Below are 20,183 nucleotides of genomic sequence, written 5' to 3'. Positions count from 1 at the left end.
ATAGAGGTTTGTGCATTTGTGTGTGTGTGGGGGGGGGGGGGGGGGCATGAATAAAATGCATATATCCAAAAACAATGAAGTGAAGAGAAATTCTGGATGATAGAACAAACATTAAAATGGTGAAGTATTATGAAGAATAGAAGGAGGAAGCAAATTAATGAGATGAACAATAGTGCTAGCCACCTCCACTTAAAAGCAGTAGGTGCATGGGAATTAGGGTTGTCAATCCATATTCAATCCATAGATTTACAAAACATGCATAGTATTCTTGGATCTTATTCTCCCCTTAAGTGCAAGAAAAGATTTTCAGTCTCAATCTAATATTATTTGGATATATTAGACTATTAATAAACCTTCTCCATGTATTCAAGCATCTACCAAGCAATCTTAAGTCTCCTCACTAGAACAGCTAGCAATATTAGTCTAAATTGATCCAAGAATCCAATAAGCAATTCTTACATTATCTATCTTCCATTGCTTCAAATCCTTACTATTATATTCATCGGGTTTTGTTACTGAACCATCAATATAACCCTAGAGACCTTGTCCCTCAACATAGAATTGGGAATGCAACTTTGACAAAGCATGGCTACTTCCATCAAATTTAACTGACAAAAATTCCCTTTTGTGTAAAGCCATTTAAATAGTAAAACACCAAAGAAGCAAGTGTTGCAACAAGAAAAGGTATGAAAAACGGACTTTGTTCCACTTAAAACAGATCTAATATGATGTAGAACAACTAGAAACTATAAACCCAACAAACTAGGGATTGATTTTAATAGAGAAAAGCATCCAAAATACAATAGATTACGTAGCGGTCCAAAAAAAAACAAAAAGGAAAAGAAAGTTTAGGGTTGAAAGTAAGAAGAGATGAGGGCGATACCAAATCTATGGTTTGATAGTGATATAATCGAGCAATAATGAAATCTGAATAAAAAAGCAAATCCGGTACCTCGTCTTTTACAAGAAAACAACAAAAAATAGCCTATTGAAACAGTCCTTGTATAGCAGCCAAAGTGTTTATCAACAAGTCAAAAGAATAGCCTTCTATTGTCTTTGTCTTTCAGTAAAAATAGACGAGTGCAAAATGAAAAATTTATAACAGGTTTAAAACCGAATCTACTCTAATACCATATCAGAAATAGTTCAAAAGGACAGATAAATTGAAAAAGGAATACGTATATACAATATACGTATGATAAACAGTAAAAAACCACTCCAAAATCAAATAATCAGCCTACATATCTACATCAACAACACTGATTTCGTTTATTAAAACAAAAACAACTGCTACAACAGCAAAAACAATATAACTTTGATCATGCAAGAGCTATTTTTGTTTTCAAAACAAAAAACCAATCAAAATTGTTGAACACCCCCAAAATGAGCACTGATCTTAACTACAAGCATAAAAATAGTTTTAATCAAATTGTGCTTTGACACTCTTACTCTTCACCTTACTTTCTGAAATTGGAATGGGTACCAAATCAAAGCGGGGGCTGGCTAGCTCAATCTAATCCTAAGACATTTGGAATCAGGACCACAGCTAGTGCTAAAAGGCCTTTTAATCACAAAAGGACAAAATTAATCACCTTTTAAGTTCACATATAGGCCTTTATTTATGCTTTGTCCAGTCTCAGACAACCACTTGACGATACTAGCAATATTCCTACATCAAACAAAGGCATAAGAAAACATCAATTTGTACAAATAACCTATTTAAATCTGTCGTTTTGTAATTATATGCCATTAGCATTACTTAGGAAAGAAACCATCAATACAACTTTTAACAATATATAATTATACAATTGCATAAAAAATTAAATCAGATTAAACCAAATTTGAATCTCAGATACTAGATCTCTTTCTGATCGAACCTGGGTCCACCTCAATCCAATCTGATCAAATCATAAATATTACAAAACATATGTGATGAGGCCCACTGGCCCAACAATATGCATACTATATGTCAAATCCAAACATTAATAGGATTGAATTTGGATCTAGGTGTATCTGGTTCAAATTACAGTCCAAATTGCATTCTCATTTGATGGACAAAAAAGTAAATTAATAGGCCTGAATATTAGATATGCGACCTAAGGCCAATACATCTAAGTTAGCTCAAAAATAAATCCTTTAAACTGGATCTGGCTCGGCCCATGATTGCCTTTAGTACTTTTTTTTTATAGCAAAAGATGAGCTACACAAGCCTGGGGGTAGTTCTTCCCCTTATATCTAATTCACAAATGAAAATAAAATCACTAAAGCTAAGACCCCTACCACCCCCTTATCGAAAAGAGTTTTACAAGCTATCCAGTCAACCACTTGATTTGCTTCCCGATACGCATGCCTAAACTTGATATTTAAGTTGAAGAAATTCACTAGGTTTTGTCTTTCTTTGATGACACTTTCCAATCTCTACGGAGGTGCAAGTCTACCATTGAGGCAGTCAATAACAAGTTTAGAGTCACCTTCAATGATGATTTTCTGATCCCTATAGTTGATAGCCATATTAATAGTTGCCCAAGCTTCAACAAGATTGATAGTTGAACTTCTAATGCCAATAGCTTTAGATTCCAGGACATTGCCTTGATGGTTCCTAGCAATGCAGCCAATTGCATAATTGCCACTGTTCGAGCAAGAGGCATCAAAGTTAATCTTGATGTAGTTGTGTTTGGGCCAGAACCACTCAACGTGGGTTACCATTTTCCTGTTATTGTTAATCACACAAGAGGATATCTCTTTAATTTCATTCCAGTAGGCCAATGCTCTATTAATGATGGTCTTCGCATCATAAGTATGACCATTAAAACATTTACTATTTCTATTCTTCCAAATGAACCAAGAGACACGAGCAAATTTTTCTCTAATGAAGTAGTCTTTGTAGATACCAACAGGTTTACATAAATTATTCCACCACCTGTCCATTGAAATAGAAGATCCCATAGGAATCGGCAGTTCCCCCGAAAGACAACTCCAAACTTGCTTAACCATACTACAGTTAATAAAAAGGTGGTCGATATTTTCAACTTCCCCACAAAAGACATGCGGAATCCAGCCCAAAACCCCTAGAAATGAGGTTGTTTTTTGTAGAAAGTCTATTGTTAAGTAAAAAGAATAGAAAAATTTTAATCTTTAGCAGAAGCATGATATTCCAAAAATTTTTCTAAAAGTCAGAAGCAGAATCCACACCACCATTAAATCGACACTCCTCCTCATAGGCCGATTTAGCAGAGAAGTTCCCATTTGGGGTGAGCTTACAAACTCTTTTATCTTCAGACTCCTCATGGGGAATAAGGATATGTTTAATCAATTGCCAAATCTGTTGGTTGGCAAGTGACAAAATGCTATCCTTATTCTATTAATGGGCCTTTTCCAACCCAAGAATCCAACCAAAAATTCACACTCCTACCATTGCCAATCCTCCACATAGAGCCCCTTCTAATAAGATCTCTTGAACCCATAATACCTCTCCAAGTCCAAGACCAACTTTTCTTCTTATTTGCATCCCAGAAACTATTGTTTCTAAGATATTTATTATTGACAACCTTGACCCAAAGATTATCATGACAATTTAAAATTTTCCACCCTAGTTTAGCGAGAAGAGCTTTATTAAGCCATTTGAAGTTCTTCACACCTAGTCCACCCCACATTTTGGGAGTACAAACCCTATTCCACTTTACAAGATAGATGGGGTTTTGACAATTCTCTTTTGCCCAAAGGAAATCCCTTCTGTTTTTATCTAAATCAGCAACAACTTTACTTGGGATTTTAAATAATTGCATAACAAATTGTGGAATCATGGAAGCAGAAGCATTGATTAAAGTTAACCTCCTAGCAAGAGATAGAGAATGTTTTTCCAACCCGCAAGTTTGTTAGACATTCTCTCACTCAAATATTTAAAAGTATCCTTTGATACTCTACCCTCAATGATAGGGGCTCCAAGATAAGTCTTATTTCTACTCCCTATCGGAATTTTGAGAATTCGGGCCATCACTCTTTAGAGTCTAAAGGGGATGTTATTGGAGAACGTAATGGCCGATTTATGATAATTAGGAAGCTGGCCTGAAGCTTTAGCAAATCTATCCAATATCTCCTTAATTTTGAAGCAAGCATTAATTGAGGCCTTAGCAAAGATAATGCAATCATTTGCAAACTGAAGGACTGGAATTGTCGGACCTCCCTTAGAAACTTTACAGCCCACCCCATTTGTACCACATTCAGCCTCCCTATTAAGATTACTTGAAAGAGCTTCAGCACAAAGGACAAATATGTAGGGGGACAAGGGGTCACCTTGCTGAATCCCCCTACCGGCTTTAATGACTTTGGAGGGTGAGCCATTAATGAGAATCTGGAAGGAAACAGAGCTAATACATTCCATGACCCAATTAATCCATTTGTCATGGAAACCAAATTTAACAAGCACTTTTCTAATAAAATCCCATTCCAACCTATCATAAGCCTTCTCCATGTCAATCTTGCAAGCAAGCATCCTCGTCTTGCCTTTTTTCTTTTTCATAGTGTGCATCATCTCATGGGCAATGAGAATGTTGTCTGTGATTTGTCTATTGGGTATGAAAGCACTCTGAAAAGGGGGAAATAATGTCATCCAGGAATGGTTTGATTCTATTCACAAGAATTTGAGAAATTATCTTATAAATGACATTACAAAGGCTGATAGGCCTGAAATCATTTACCCCCTCCAGGTTTTCCTGCTTTGGGATAAAAGTAATAAACGTCCTGTTTAGATTCCCATTCAACTTCCCATAATGAAAAAAGGCTTTAACAATTTTACATACAATATCCCCAACAATAGTCCAATACCTTTTGAAGAAAAAAACATTAAGACCATCTGGACTCGGGGTCTTCATACCCTTCATCGAAAGCAGGTATTATGAATTTCTTCATTTGTGACCTCTTTACAAAGATTATATTATTAACAGTTTGAGTGGCACAACAATCAATATTTGAAATGAAAATGCCCACTTCTGAAGTGCCCTAAGAATTAAATATATTTTCAAAACTGCAACAAAACATCTCCTTGATCCCCTCAACATCTTCAATCTAGGATCCATCATCATTTCTAACTTTTCTAATTTTGTTCTTATTTCTCCTAATTGTTGCAGTGGTGTGAAAGAATTCCCAAGTTTAATCCAATAAACTCTAAAATTTTGAGCCCAATAAATTTCTTCTTTAGCCAGGGTGTTATTGAGAAGTTTCTGAAGAGCTTTCATCCCTTTCTAAGTTGTCTTAGATCATCTGAATTTTTAACAATAACTCTTCTTTTCTTTTTCTGACATTTCCAAAATGGTTTTTATTCCAATATTTGAGTTCTCTAACAAGGTTATTTCTCTTTTTACAAAGCTGCATGGCCCTAGAACCATTAATGTTAATATCCCAAGCCCTTTTGATCACATTATCAAGACTAGGACCTAGGCACCACATGGCTTCAAATCTAAAAGGTCTAGGCCCAAACGAGGCCTAAGAATTAGTATTAAGTATAAAAGGAATATGGTCAGAAGTAAAAAAAGGCAGATTCATTAGCTTACATTCATTGAATTCACATCTCCATTCTGCATTAGTTAGGACCCAATCAATCATTTCCTTAGTAGTACTATTCTTCCAAGTGTATTGGCTACCTTCCATGTCTAATTCAATAAGATTAGAATAGTTAATTAGATGATTAAAATTCCTGGTTTGAGAAGGCCTTACCTCCACACCACCAACTTTATTCTCTTTCCTCCCCCATAACACTCCATGCCCCAGGAGCATAAACAAATGTATTAGACCAGCTTTTATTGGATTCCAGATCAGTAATGTAGGTGTGGATAAGCCTGCCATTTGTTAAAATAATATCAATAGAACAAGAAGAGAAATTCCATAATAGTTAGAGGCCACCAGCAAAACCAATGGGATCAACAAGATGACATTTATAAATTTAAATGCAGACACAATTATCAAATTTAAATGTAGACACAATCTTTTTTTCTCTATTTGGATTAACCCTTGTTTCCATCAAACAACAAATACTGGGCTTAAATTGCCTAAGTAACTCAGAAAATTGGCGTCTAAGCTGGATTCTACCAGCCCCTCTAACATTCTAAATTAAGATCTTCATTTAGAACCCTTTGTCACCTTTGGACCCTACCCCTTTAGTACTTTCAAAAGTAAGAAAATATTTTATAAAATTCTATCCAGACAAGGCTAAATCTTCGCTGTTTGTTCCTGTTTTTTGATGGTTCGGGTCAACCCACTACATAAAAAATGGATCGCATGATTTTGACGATAGCATCTCGAGGGAACTCGGGCAGTTCGGGTTTAAATCTAAGACGTTTGAGTTGGATTTGGAAGTTAGAATTGGAACTGCCGTGAGGGCAATGCGTCTGGAATTTCGAAGTTTCAGACTTTCAGTTGGTCCAACGTTCGATCCTTGGTCGCGCCAGTTTTCGCCTAAGATGTTATAATGTCTTCCTTTTCAAATTATTACTCTTCTCTGCTAAAGTTTTGCTGGGAAACCAACAACCAGCGCCTAGCGCAGAAACTTCATTGCCTTATAATCAAAACGCAGAGACACCCTGATACGTTTCTATCGAATAATCTCATCGCTGCGTACTCTAGGTTCGGTCTTTTAATTTACGCCCGCCGCACGTTCGATCAAATACCTCACCCAAACCTCTTCTCATGGAACGGCATCCTGTCTGCTTATTCGAAATCTGGTCATCTCTCTGAAATGGAGGAGATATTTAAGAGAATACCAAGTCGAGATGGGGTTTCTTGGAATTGTGTTATTTCGGGCTACGCGAATTGTGGATTGGGTGAAGAGTCGGTGAATATGTATAAACTGATGTTGAAAGATGGGCCTGCTAATTTGAATCGAATTACATTCTCCACGATGCTTATCTTGTCGTCGACTCAGTCTGCTATTTACCTGGGTAGGCAGATTCATGGACAGATAATGAAATTTGGGTTTGAATCATATGTCTTCGTGGGTAGTCCTTTGGTGGACATGTATACAAAAGCTGGGTTGATTTATGACGCAAAGCGGGTTTTTGAAGAGATGTCTGAGAGGAACGTAGTAATGTATAATACAATGATTACAGGGCTTTTAAGGTGTGGGATGCTTGAAGAATCAAAGAGTTTGTTTCTAGAAATGCCTGAAAGAGATTCAATTTCATGGACAACAATGATTACTGGGCTTACACAAAATGGATTAGCAATAGAAGCACTGGAGGTGTTTAGAAGAATGAGATCGGAAGGATTGGCTATTGATCAGTTTACTTTTGGAAGTGTTTTAACTGCTTGCGGGGGTCTTGTGGCCTTGGAACAAGGAAAGCAGAGCCATGCATACATAATTAGGACTGATTATAAGGATAACATTTTTGTAGGTAGTGCCCTTGTTGACATGTACTCCAAGAGTGGAAGCATAAAATATGCAGAGGCAGTTTTCAAGCGAATGGCTCACAAGAATATTGTGTCATGGACTGCAATGTTAGTAGGTTATGGTCAGAATGGGTTTAGTGAAGAAGCTGTAAGAATTTTCTCTGACATGCAGAGAAATGGGATCAAGCCTGATGATTATACCCTAGGCAGTGTGATCAGTTCATGTGCTAATCTAGCAAGTTTAGAAGAGGGTGCACAGTTTCATGGCCAGGCCCTAGTTTTGGGATTAATTTCATCTATTACTGTTGCTAATGCGCTTGTTACCCTTTATGGTAAATGTGGAAGCATTGATGATTCTCACCGTCTGTTCAATGAGATGCATATCAAGGATGAAGTCTCTTGGACTGCACTAGTTTCAAGTTATGCTCAATTTGGAAAAGCAAACCAGACAATTGAATTGTTTGAAAGAATGTTGGCTGATGGACTGCAACCTGATGGAGTTACTTTCATTGGGGTTCTTTCAGCTTGCAGTAGAGCAGGACTGGTGGAGAAAGGATATAAATATTTTGATTCCATGGTGCAAGAATATGGAATTGATCCAATCCCTGATCATTACACTTGCATGATTGATCTCTTGAGCCGAGCTGGAAGATTGGAAGAAGCAAAAGATTTTATAAATAAGATGCCTTTTCATCCTGATGCAATTGGTTGGGCTACCTTACTTAGTTCTTGTAGACTTCATGGTAACATGGAAATTGGGAAATGGGCAGCTGATTCCCTATTTGAATTAGAACCACAGAACCCAGCAGGTTATATTTTGCTTTCTAGCATTTATGCTTCTAAAGGGAAATGGGATGATGTTGCTAAGTTAAGAAGAGGGATGAGGGATAAGGGGGTGAGGAAGGAACCTGGTTTTAGTTGGATCAAGTACAAGAACAAGGTATACATTTTTTCAGCTGATGACAGATCAAATCCATATTCGGAGCAGATATATACTGAGCTGGAGAAGTTAAATTCTAAGATGATAGAAGAAGGATATGTACCAGATATGAGCTCTGTCCTCCATGATGTAGATGAGGCAGAGAAAAGAAAGTTGCTTAGCCATCATAGTGAGAAGCTTGCAATAGCTTTTGGATTGATTTTCATACCACCTGGTCTGCCCATACGAGTTGTTAAGAACCTCAGAGTCTGTGGGGATTGCCACAATGCAACTAAATTCATTTCTAAGATTGTTCAGCGAGAGATACTAGTAAGAGATGCTGTCAGATTCCACCTGTTCAGAGATGGAACATGTTCATGTGGGGATTTTTGGTGATGCTGTATACTTGTATTTTCATCGACATACGTCTACCCACTTCACTTGAGGGGCTGCATTGATTCTTTTTATACGACTGAAGGGCTAATTTTTTTTTTCTGAAATGGTTTGAAATGGATGAATTGCTCATGTTCAAAAGGGACATGGAATTTTGACACCTAGGAATTAGCTGCATCCAAGTTCCTTTCGAACGTTCAGCTCCAAGCTGAGACAAACAGGTTAAATGGTCTAAACAATTGCTAGATGGAAATGGATTTTATACTGATAATTTGAAAATGTTCTTGCATATATTGAAGACTAGCTGAACTGAACTTCTCATTGGTTGTCACAGTAACACATTGGTTTAATCTTAAAATGAATTGCTGGTTCCTTCAGGATTTGCTGGACTTTGTATGATGAATAGAAAGATTTTTGATATGTCACAGGCTCAATGTAGCAAGTAAAGTGCATTAGTGATAATATTATAAATAGCTTGGCATCTTTTTATGTAAAACATTAAAATGACAAAGTCTTTTCTCTCTAGGAGGAAATGCATCACACTGCTGGAAGATACACAACACTACTGACAGGATTATTCACTGAGGAATGACTTCTCTAAGATTGATTAATTATATTTACAACTGTTTTATGAGAGAAGAAAATTGGAGGATATTCAAATGACAAGCAGACATATTGGTGAACAGATTTCCCAAAAGATTATTTTGGGTACACAGTAAGGGCTTCATGCTGAAAGTTGTTCTGTGAATAGGGGTTGGAGAAAGAATTAAAAGATTTCTCTCGTTTTGATCTGTTCCATAATGACTTGGCTTGCAATACCTAATACTTGGTGAAGGGTAAGTTGTTCTCTTTGGCTTTTAGGATTAATTGGACTGTATTTTCAAGCATATGTTCATATTTAATTACTGAAACCGATTGGACTTTTTATTGAAATTACCTTTTGATTCAAGGTCATCATGTTACTGTTGTTTTTTTTTATCTTGTATTTTCATAATATGTATTCTGAAAATAGAACTTGACTTGCTTTTTATCGTTCGGTACTTAAATATTCCATTCTTTTTACATGATTGTGAACTTCTTGAAGAGTAACTCTTATGATGTAACAGTCTTCCAGGCTTTATCTAACTTTACTGGTACTTATCTTACACAAATTTTAGAGTTTGCCTACAGTGAAGATGAGGGAATATTCAATGTTAGTTCAATTCCTTTCAGCAAGGTGAAAAGCCTCTGGCATAGAATTGCATAGGAAGTGAGAGAGCCACTGAAAATATTCAATGTTAGTTCAATTCGTTTTAGAGATGGTATGACTGATCTACCACTCAAGTTTGTTTCAGTAAGGCTATCCTTAGAAATCTGGAGTTCTCATGGCTCAAGTGTTCCATGTCTATTAAATAGAAAATTAAAATATATTTAGGTATGGCTGATCTACACCTTTGTTCTTGGGGTTGTTTAATTTCTTCCATGAGATTAGTTTCATTTTTTCCATGTGATGATTTTGTATATGTAATGTTATTTCAAACTAGAAATTGTTTATATTCTGTGACTATGCTGTTTTTAGAATTTGACTTTTGTTTTTGAGATTTTTAGATATAAACCCTTAATATTATGTAAGTAAGGCACCCTAGTTCCCTCAGCTGAGTAATTAAACTGTTTAGCTAAGGCTATTGAATTATATTTCTACATGCTTGTTCTTGTAACTGATATGCCATTTGAACCATAGATTTGCAGATTCACTGTGAAAGCAAATATTAGTCCTATTGTCCAACAAAGCCCAAGAGTTCAATATTTGAAGTGAAGATTTCCAGCTTTACATCTGGATTTAAAGGTGTTGATTCGACATTTCGTGATAACTGTGCTCATTTTAATCCTATTTATTGGTGTAATGCCTTCATCTGATGCTTGATCCTGTTCTCAAATGCAGGTGATTGTAGCAACAACTTGCAAATTGCACTAATGTATCGAGGAAGTCTGTGTAACCGTGCATTGACAATTTCCTTGGTTATGGCACCCATAGCCATGTTTGGAGTAGAGAAAATAGAAGTAGAGGCCCTTCTGAATTTCTTGGCCAATTTTTTCAGGCCTTTCTGCATCCACTCTTAACAAAGCATCTTGGTGATCTCCAAATTGTTTATGAACATGGAAGGTGGGGCTTGTTCCTAATCTTTTGGCCAAGTATGATTATGACTGTCACGAGTAGCAGCAGCGTCAGGATTTGAGGCTAAATTCTTAATTTTTTTTTTCTGGTTTCTCTTTTCCTTTTTATTTATAAGAAGCAATATAAATGATTAAGCAAGAGATTGGTGAGATGGCTCCCCAAAATTGTATAATGAAGTATTTATCACTGGTATACAATTCATTATAAAGGTTATAGTAAATTGCATTATAATTCTTTTAATTTTAATTGTAATTTCTTATTTCTCTATTTACCCTGGCTAGTTTATTCTGTATTATGATAACTTCAGGAGAATCATTTGGTTAAGAAACAAAAGGGAAAAAAAAGGCAGAGAAGGATGGGTCAGGGAAGCCAGTAGGAAGAGTGAAAACAGAGGACCCTTCTCCTTGAACAGCATCAAAATCAGGGGTGTCAATGGGTTAAGTTTGGTATGGTTTGGTTTAACCTGTACCTGAACCGAGGCCAGTTAAACATGAAACCAACCCATTCCGCAATAGTACCATTGTACTCAGCAAAGCCCATTTTTGCAAATGTTTCAATCCCACCATGTCAACTCCTTGACTTTGATACGAGCCAACTTTTACACGGTCCAACCCAGAACCCAATTAAGGCTAGGCTGATCCTAACGTGATAGGATTGGGTCAAGGGGGTTTACCACTTAAACCCGATCTATTGACATCCCTAATCAAAGTTCTTTAACTTGTGAAGACATCTGAGAGAGAAGTGTGAGTATTGAGGGGAACTAGAATGTATTGCTAGCAAGGTTCATAGTATCTATGCATGTATCTATGACCATGAAAATTGATACGTACCATATGATATGCACTGATACATGTGATATCTTTGAACCCCGATTATTAATAGCGATGGCAAGAAAATATCTCAATCACTTAAACCATAACTAGCGGGGACCCGTGCGAGATGCACGGGATTTGTCAAAGGAAAGCAAAATAAACAACAAAATATGATAAGTATTAGCCATATAATATTCTCAATTGGGCCCAATTGGTTCAAGTAGCAATGGCAATGGGTCAGATTCAAGGCGGGGATCATACACCCCATCTTTTACCCCAAATTTGTAAGTAACTATCCCAATTTTAAAAGTATTTAATATATTAATATATTACATTCAGGGTTGGATCGGGGTGGGGACTTTAGTCCTCATAATCCTCGGTACCTAGCAGGGTTAGGACGACTGCACGCAATGAATACTGTTAATGAATTGAATAAATACCGTTAGTTGAAATAAATACTGTAATTAATGAAAAATACTATAATTAAATAACAGTAATTTAATACCATAATTAATAATAAAAATTTGATATTAAATAAATACAGTTATATTTTACTGCTATTTATATTAGATAAATACTATTACATTTTACCCTAATTTCAGCGGAAGCCTTTTGTGTTGATCAGAAGTATTTCTATTGAAACAAACTACTAATTTTATGGAAAGGTAGATAATGCAATATCCATCCATGTTTTGCATTCTTCTGTTCTTTGTTGCCTTGTCAAGTTCAGATCTTTGTTTTAAAAGATTTATCCTTGCAACAAAAAGAAAAATTCAATTTATACAATACAGCATTGATCAATGTTTCCATGAAATTGTATATAAACAGGGTTTTCGCAAATCCAATATGTTGCTTGGGACCCAACTGAAATGACATAACATCCCAGATGGGAAGTTATTCGCAAGGGGTAACCCCTCCCAAAAAAATAAAATAAAATAAAAAAGGAAATAGAATCCGACAGAATGATCCCAATCGTGTTTCAACTGACAAATGTAGCCACACAGCGGAATTCAGATTTGATATTAATAAGTTAAAATATGGAAAAAAAAAATTATATTTTCCCAGTTCAATGGAAAAGATTTGGGATGGTCATATTGGATATTACTTATTAGGCAAAATATTGGCATTGTTTTCTACCAAAGTATTGGGCCTATTGGTATTATATAATATAGGATTAAAAAATGGAATAAAAACGATTTGGATGTACATCATTAATAAAATGAATTAAAAATAACTTCGATGAGAATTGAACTTAAGAGCTTGCATGTGATGAAATTGTGATATTTTAATGGATCTCTCCGAAGGGACATGAAATTATAGTATTTAAACCATGCAAATTCATGTCAATATTATTGGACACAGATCTTAACCTGATCGGATTGAGATGGACCCATATCCAATCTTTCTTTTTTGAGTTATTATCTAAAACTGCCCTTTACTTTTCTTCGGTTTTCATTTAATTTTGTTTTGGGTTTTATTTTATTTTGTTTCATGTCTTAATTTACTTTATTTATATTGCAATTAAACAGAATAAACTAAAATTTAAAACATAAATATATCAGAATTTACACTCAAATCATTTGCACTGTTATAGTTTTGCATCACTGCAAATTTATTTGCATTGCAACCAAACACAACAAAGAGAAATATAGAAATTATAACAAAAGGAAAATAGTAAATATGGCAATGGAGTGGGTTGGGGAGGGTTTTGTAAATTCTAGGTCCTCCCTGTTCCTCTAGACCATCCAACCTGTGCCCTTTCCAAAACCTGTTCTCCTTAACAATTGTTATTAAGCTGAAATAGTGCCAGTTCTAGATAAATGAAATTTAAAGTAACTATGATATTATGACATTTTGCATTGTCAAGTTTGCTAATCTCCTGAAATAGAATTGAAGTTGCAATCCTGTTGTGTTGCTGAACCCATTCTTTTAGGTGGGATGGCTCTATATTGTTTTAATTGATTAATTATAACATCCCAATTAAATGGCATCAGCTAATAATTCAAAGTAAATTGTTATCTCAAGTTGCAAAGCTTTATCTCAATAGGTGGTTTTGTAGAATTTTGTTTAGTATGCATTGGATCCATTATTGAGGTCAGATTTTATAGTTTTCAGTTTATTATTTACTTATGGTAGATGGAAATGGTTATCATTTGATATAACACAGAAATAGAACAACCAAATTCAGGGATCTATTAATTATAAAAAGGTCTTTTTTCTACATTTTCTGTATTTTTTTGCATTTATGCTATTTTCTGCAATTTTCTGCAATTTTTGGTATTTTTGTATTTTTTTATATTTTCTGCAGTTTTCTATAATTTTTTGCATTTTTGCTATTTTTCTGCATGATTTTTACAATTTTCAGCATTTTCTACTATTTTCTGCAATTTTGGTGTTTTCTGCATTTTCTGGTATATCCTACAATTTTCTCTAATTTTTCGCTATTTTTCTTCAATTTCTGATTTTTTTTTGCAATTTCTGCTATTTTGTGGTATTTTCTACATTTTCTGCATACTTTTTGCAATTTTTCTACATTTTTTGCTATTTTCTGCAATTTGTAGTGTTTTTTGCATTTTTTGTATATTCTACATTTTTCTGCTATTTTTCTTCAATTTCTGTTTTTTGTTTTGCAATTTCTGCTATTGTTTGCAATTTTCTGCTAGTTTGTGGTATTTTCTATATTTTTGCAATTTTTTGCATAATTTTTGTAATTTTTTGTGATTTTTTTTTTGTATTTTCTGCTATTTGTTTTTTGCAAATTTTAGTGTTTTCTGCATTTTCTGGTATATTCTACAATTTTCTGTAATTTTCTACCATTTTTCTTCAATTTTTGATTTTTTTGCAATTTCTGTTATTGTCTTCAATTTTCTGCTATTTTGTGGTATTTTCTACATAATTTTTGCAATTTTTTGTGATTTTTCTACTCTTCTGCAAATTTCTGATATTTTTTACAATTCACTCCACCCACTCGAATTCTATAGAAATATATGGCAACCCAAGTAGATAAAATGCAAGAGGAAATATCAAATGAATTTGCAACATGTTGTGAGGCTGAGGAAAGGACTTTCATAAAGTTGATGGTTGAGCAAGTAAAAACACACAATAGGCCAATATCAACTTTTAATACGGAAGGTTGGAAAAATATTGTGGAGAAATTCAACCAGAGGCACCATAAGTCATATAGTCGAGATCAGTTTAAGAATAAATTTCACCATCTTAAAAAAAGTTCAATGATTATTAAAAAATTTGCAACCATATAGGGGTCACCATAGATCCAATAACAAAGAAACCAAGCGCCAGTGAGTGTGTATGGGACTACCTTATTTCGGTAAGAATGTTATGAACACACACACACTAATTTTTTTATAGATTTCAAATTATTAGGATGCTAACACCAAATATGCTTCATGCAGAAGTATAAGTGTGCTAAACAGATAAGGAAAAAGGGTTGTCCATACTATGAGGAGTTGGAAATCATTTATTCAGGGACTAGTGCAACCGGTTACAGCTCCATGGGTAATGTGGAGACCCCTTTAGATGAAGAAAATTATCAAATTCCACTGACTCAATATCCGATTGGTGACAACACCCCCAATCACATACAAACACCTTATTTGTCCACTCCAGACACTCAACATATTGACATTGACATAGAGATTCAACCACCTACAGATAGGTTAACGAGAAGGGGCTCCTTACCATCATCTCTTAAAAAATGGAAGAGGGCCAAACAAGGCGGTGATTTTATGCATGCTATGGAGATATGGTCTGAGATGTCCAAATGTAAGATGAATATGATTGAGTTTCAAATGGAGGGACGAATTAGAAAGGATAAAGAAATGGAAGAATGGAGTAAGGAGAACCCAGTCTCTAAATGTATGAAAGTTGTGAATGAATTCTTGATGATGGGAGTAATCAATGTTGGGCATGTCTTGAAAGTAGCTCAAACCTTCAAGGATGAATATTGGAGGCAAGCATTCTTGACATTTACTATAGAGTGCCAAATTTAGTGGCTAAAGAATCTGTAGAATTTGGACTATTTGAAATCTTGAACATATTAGGATGGATTACAGGGCTATATAGTTTGGACTTTTTTTTACTATCATTTTTTTATATGATTAGCTAAAGTATTATGATGAGCATGATTTTCAATTTGGTGATAAACTTTTAAAAATATTGATTACTAGCTAGGGATTATAGTGAATTTTGGTGAATAATTTATCATGTTATATTTGTATATACTGAATATTGGTGCTTGAATGTTATGTCTTGTCAACTAGATGTTAGAGGATAACTCAAGTGTAGTAGACACACTTCTATTTGATGAATGAGATGAATATGATGATGAATTTATTGAATTCATCATTTTGAATAAAATGATGAAATATTACAACACACATTTCATTAAGCAGCCTTATTGCACATAAAAAATGAGTGGGTATGGTTTTTTCCGTGAATGTTTAGATGACCTAGAACACCCTGACAAAGTATATGATAATTTTAGGATGGAGAGGCATGTTTTTAAGAATTTTGCAAATATGTTAAGAATGAGGTCTTTTGGAAAACTCCTAGAATATCACAGTTGAAGAATCTTTGACAATTTTTTTCTTAACTGTTGGCCATAATGAACAATATCATATTATGGTTAGTAAGTTTCAACATTCTAAGGGCACCATTAGTGTTCACTTTAGGAGAACTTGCAAAGCAATATATAGACTTAGGAGAGAATTGATCTGTCCACCCTCATTTGAAGAGGTGCATCCTTATACTAGGCATTCCAAAAAATATTATCCATGGTTTCAAGTAATTCAATGACATCCCATAACAAATATACAAATTTGTTGTGTTTTTCATGTTTTGACCATATGTCTGTCCAATTCAGATTGCATCGGTGCAATTGATGGTACCCATGTAAATGCATGGGTTCCTCAAGATGAACAAATTTGATATAGAGGAAGAAAGTCATGTTGCACCACGGATGTGTTGGCAATGTGTTCATTTGATATACAATTCACATTTGCACATGACTCTAGAGTGTTTGCAGAAGCTATGTCTTGTCCCCACTTAGAATTCCCTCACCCTCCTTCATGTAATATAATGCAATCTATTTATTGGTTTAAAAACAATTTAAAGCTTGACTAAAGTATATGTTTGTCTACGGTTTTATGTAGGAAAGTACTATGTTTTAGATTCTGGATTTCCTAGTAGTGATGGTTACATAACACCTTTTTCTGGAGAGCGTTATCATTTGAATGATTTTATGGGACATCGAAAGTTTAGATAAAAAAAAGGAATTATTCAATTATAGAAAGATGTTTTGGTATATTGAAAGGGAAGTATCCTATCATTCAAAATATGTCATCGTTTGACTTATGAATGCAATATTACATCAACATGGCTTGCTTCATCACATACAATTTTATTGAGAGAGAATCTATTCACGATAAAGATATCGATACATGGTCAAGGGAGGACATGAAAGTTGGGGATGAAGGTGAAGATCATGTTGCTGATTCATATGATGATAGTGAACAAATAGACTTTGGAACAACAAATTTTAGAGATAAAATAATTGATAGGATGTGGGAGCAATATCAGTCATACTAGTTTGATACTTGACTTTTATTATTTTTTAGCTAGTTGTTATTTCATCCCTTAAGCTTTTAAACTCTTTAGATGTATTCGGAACCATGTTAAACACTTAAATTTTATTTATGTTAAAATTATGAACTTAGAAGAAACCAATATTTTTTTGTGATTACATATATTATGCTATTTGAACTTGCATGAAAAAGTAATAACATTTAATTGGATAAATTTATATTTTATAATTTATTGATTTACATAAATAAATAGTAGTAATGTCAAATTGTCAATAAGTTCATAAAACAATATTAGTAATATTATTAATAATATTTTTATTAATTAATAAGTTATAAATATTATTGTTTATTAATATTTTAATCATTGTTAATTATTAGGAATTAGTAACAATATTATTAATTATTATCAAATATTATAAACATTATTATTAATATTTTTAATTATTGTTAACATTATTTATTAATCATTAATTATTATTATTATTTTTATTAATATTAATAATGATTTTTTAATTATTATTACTACTTTTAGTTAATAATAATATCATTATTTGTTATTAAATATTATTAATTGTTATTAATACTATTTTTATTAATTATTATTTTTTTGTAATTCATTAATGTTTTTTCTATTATATATATTATTAAAAAATAAAATATTGTGTTTTAATGATTAACGATATAGATAATCTCACATGTTGTAGTTGAAATGCATGGAATCAAACACAAGATGTGGACAAAAATGCACCACACCTTGCAGAATGCCTATTAAGGTGTGGTATGGATCAATACACACATATTTTTGTCCATGGTACATAACAACTATCCTATTGGGGTGTGGTGCACCCAATTTCTCATCTATGTTACAAAATACTCCCTAAATTTTAGTCTAGAATCCACGAGTCATTAATGAAAGAATTGTGTAGTGGTGTTGGTGATATCCCAGGAACATATGCAAAGTTTGAACACGGGGCCCAAGTTTCTTCAACAGCCTAAAGTGGAGGCAATGTTCTACCACAACTAAAAATTGATAATAATCCAAATAAGAGAGATTAAGAGAGAGTGTTATGCTGAGAAAGAAATATGTTCTCAGTAGCTCAAGTATATTCCTCACTATTTTGGGTTCTATTTATAGACAATTTTTGTGACAGTTGGGTTTGTTCCAATAGATAGGAACTATTCACAAATCTCTCTAAATAGTTGGGATTAGCCTCCACTAGGATGAAACACTTGTCCCTGAAACATTTTCTCAACCAATTACTACTCTAGTGGACCAAATTTAAAAGAGATAAGTCAAAACAAATTTTATTTTATAAGAAAATAATAAATAATAATAATAATTAGAAAAAAATGTGTTGATTGTGTGTGCATATTGGTCCACATAGAGCAAATACTCCATTGATTGTGTGGTTATTTCTATTGGCATACGAATAGTCCTATGCATCGAGTATGATATCAAGGGCCATAGACCACTTGGTCCAACATCTCCCATTTGGCCGTATTGGCCCGAGATGTACTAGTTTCCCAATAATCTTGTTAACCTCATGTGTCATTTTAAAATTGTCCATCAATTAAATTGGGCTTGGTTAATGGTTGTACAACTATTTCACATGCTGACACGTATTCAATTTATATTTTTGATGTACATCAAGAACATAATGATGTTGGAGTAGCACATGCTTTTCAGTCAGCCCAATCTCTTTATTTTTGATGATCTGGGTTGCAGTCTAACAAATATTTTACTTTTGTTCATGATTAGTCTTGTAGGTGCACTTCCACCTTGAAATTTTTAATAAATTTGTGGATCCAAATTGCTTTAATTGTAATTTTATTACATGCAGTAAACTCCATTTTCATTGTATTTTGTGTGCTTTAATTAGTAGTAGGTTGTCTTTTGCAAAAAATTTACATCACAACATTCTATCAATTTTAAATCATTGCATTGGTAAGTTAATTTATATTATTTTTTTTGCTCCTTGTATAATTCTTAGTATCCCTTCAATCGCTTTCCAATGCAATTTCCAAAGTTACCTTGATATTAACTAACAATTACTTTTGCATATGCTCACCTTATATCAACATATTATATATATGATGCATTTTTGTTTTTGCTTCAATATATAATGCATTTGAGCATGTTTATTTATTTATTTTTTTAATTTCTTTTTTATATTTGGGAGTTACATAATTTTGTTCCATTCTTAAATAGAATTCATACTAAATTACATATTTCTATATATTCAAAATAATTTTATTCAAGTAGGATTTTGTTAAAGAGAGGATTTTTCCATTTTTCTGTAATACCTAATAAAATAAATTGACATTACATATAATATATTTCCTTTCAAATGTAGAAGATAACAACACTTTAGTTTTTATTACGTAAAAACCTCCACTATTCTTAATATATATTTAAAAAATCATATGAGAACTCCCACTATTCTTAGTATCTATTTACAAAATCATGTGAGAATTCCCACTATTCTTAGTATAAATCTTCATATCCATATTGTAAAAAAGTGCAAGATCACTTCATAAAGGCTCAATTTAATCTATCCAATGCTTATCTTAACTTATGCATAACATATTTTTTTGTCCTTTAGAATTTATATTTTTAATCACTTTTATACTATGTGCAACCCTTGGACTCTTTTGGGTACACATGACTCTTTTATTATTTAGCTCCCTTTTTTTTTTATAAATAGGATCTAACATATAAACATTTTTAACCCTATATTTTATATGTGATAGGTTTTACTTTCGATCATTCCATATAAAGTTGTGGGTATTTAACATATGAAAACCTCTATTTCATTTTTTGCTTTATTTTTGTCCTTTTTTTTCAGCTCTCTACAATTGAATTTAGTATCGCCCAACTTTCCACAATGGTAACATTGAACCCTTTTCTTGAAGTTTTTATT

General features: G+C 33.5%; 2 protein-coding genes across 3 annotated transcripts; one reads left to right on the top strand and one right to left on the bottom strand.

Moving 5' to 3' along the window:
- Positions 1-2,418: 2,418 nt before the first annotated feature.
- Positions 2,419-2,928, bottom strand: LOC104592654 (uncharacterized). The gene has a single exon (XM_010252086.1). It carries the CDS (start codon positions 2,926-2,928, stop codon positions 2,419-2,421), a length of 510 nt encoding a protein of 169 aa, XP_010250388.1.
- Positions 2,929-6,129: 3,201 nt separating this feature from the next.
- On the top strand, positions 6,130-11,106 carry LOC104592571 (pentatricopeptide (PPR) repeat-containing protein). Of its 2 annotated transcripts, XM_010252013.3 has the most exons (4): positions 6,130-8,913; positions 9,219-9,528; positions 10,413-10,517; positions 10,614-11,106. In XM_010252013.3, the coding sequence occupies exon 1, from the start codon at positions 6,464-6,466 to the stop codon at positions 8,693-8,695; it is 2,232 nt and encodes a 743-aa protein (XP_010250315.1). In that variant the 5' UTR covers positions 6,130-6,463; the 3' UTR covers positions 8,696-8,913; positions 9,219-9,528; positions 10,413-10,517; positions 10,614-11,106. The 2 variants fall into 2 exon arrangements, with proteins under 2 accessions (XP_010250315.1, XP_010250314.1); XM_010252012.3 differs by having other exon boundaries at positions 6,130-9,528.
- Positions 11,107-20,183: the final 9,077 nt, after the last annotated feature.

Source organism: Nelumbo nucifera, chromosome 8 (assembly GCF_055504915.1).
Source record: "Nelumbo nucifera cultivar China Antique chromosome 8, China Antique-T2T, whole genome shotgun sequence".
In the NCBI taxonomy this organism is placed as follows: Eukaryota; Viridiplantae; Streptophyta; class Magnoliopsida; order Proteales; family Nelumbonaceae; genus Nelumbo; species Nelumbo nucifera.
Note: the sequence above shows the minus strand (reverse complement) of the source record. Positions and strands in the feature narration are given on the sequence as shown.

Coding starts and splice junctions, on each gene's coding strand:
- LOC104592654 (XM_010252086.1), bottom strand. CDS start 2,928: ATGGACAGGTGGTGGAATAATTTATGTAAACCTGTTGGTATCTACAAA.
- LOC104592571 (XM_010252013.3), top strand. CDS start 6,464: ATGTCTTCCTTTTCAAATTATTACTCTTCTCTGCTAAAGTTTTGCTGG.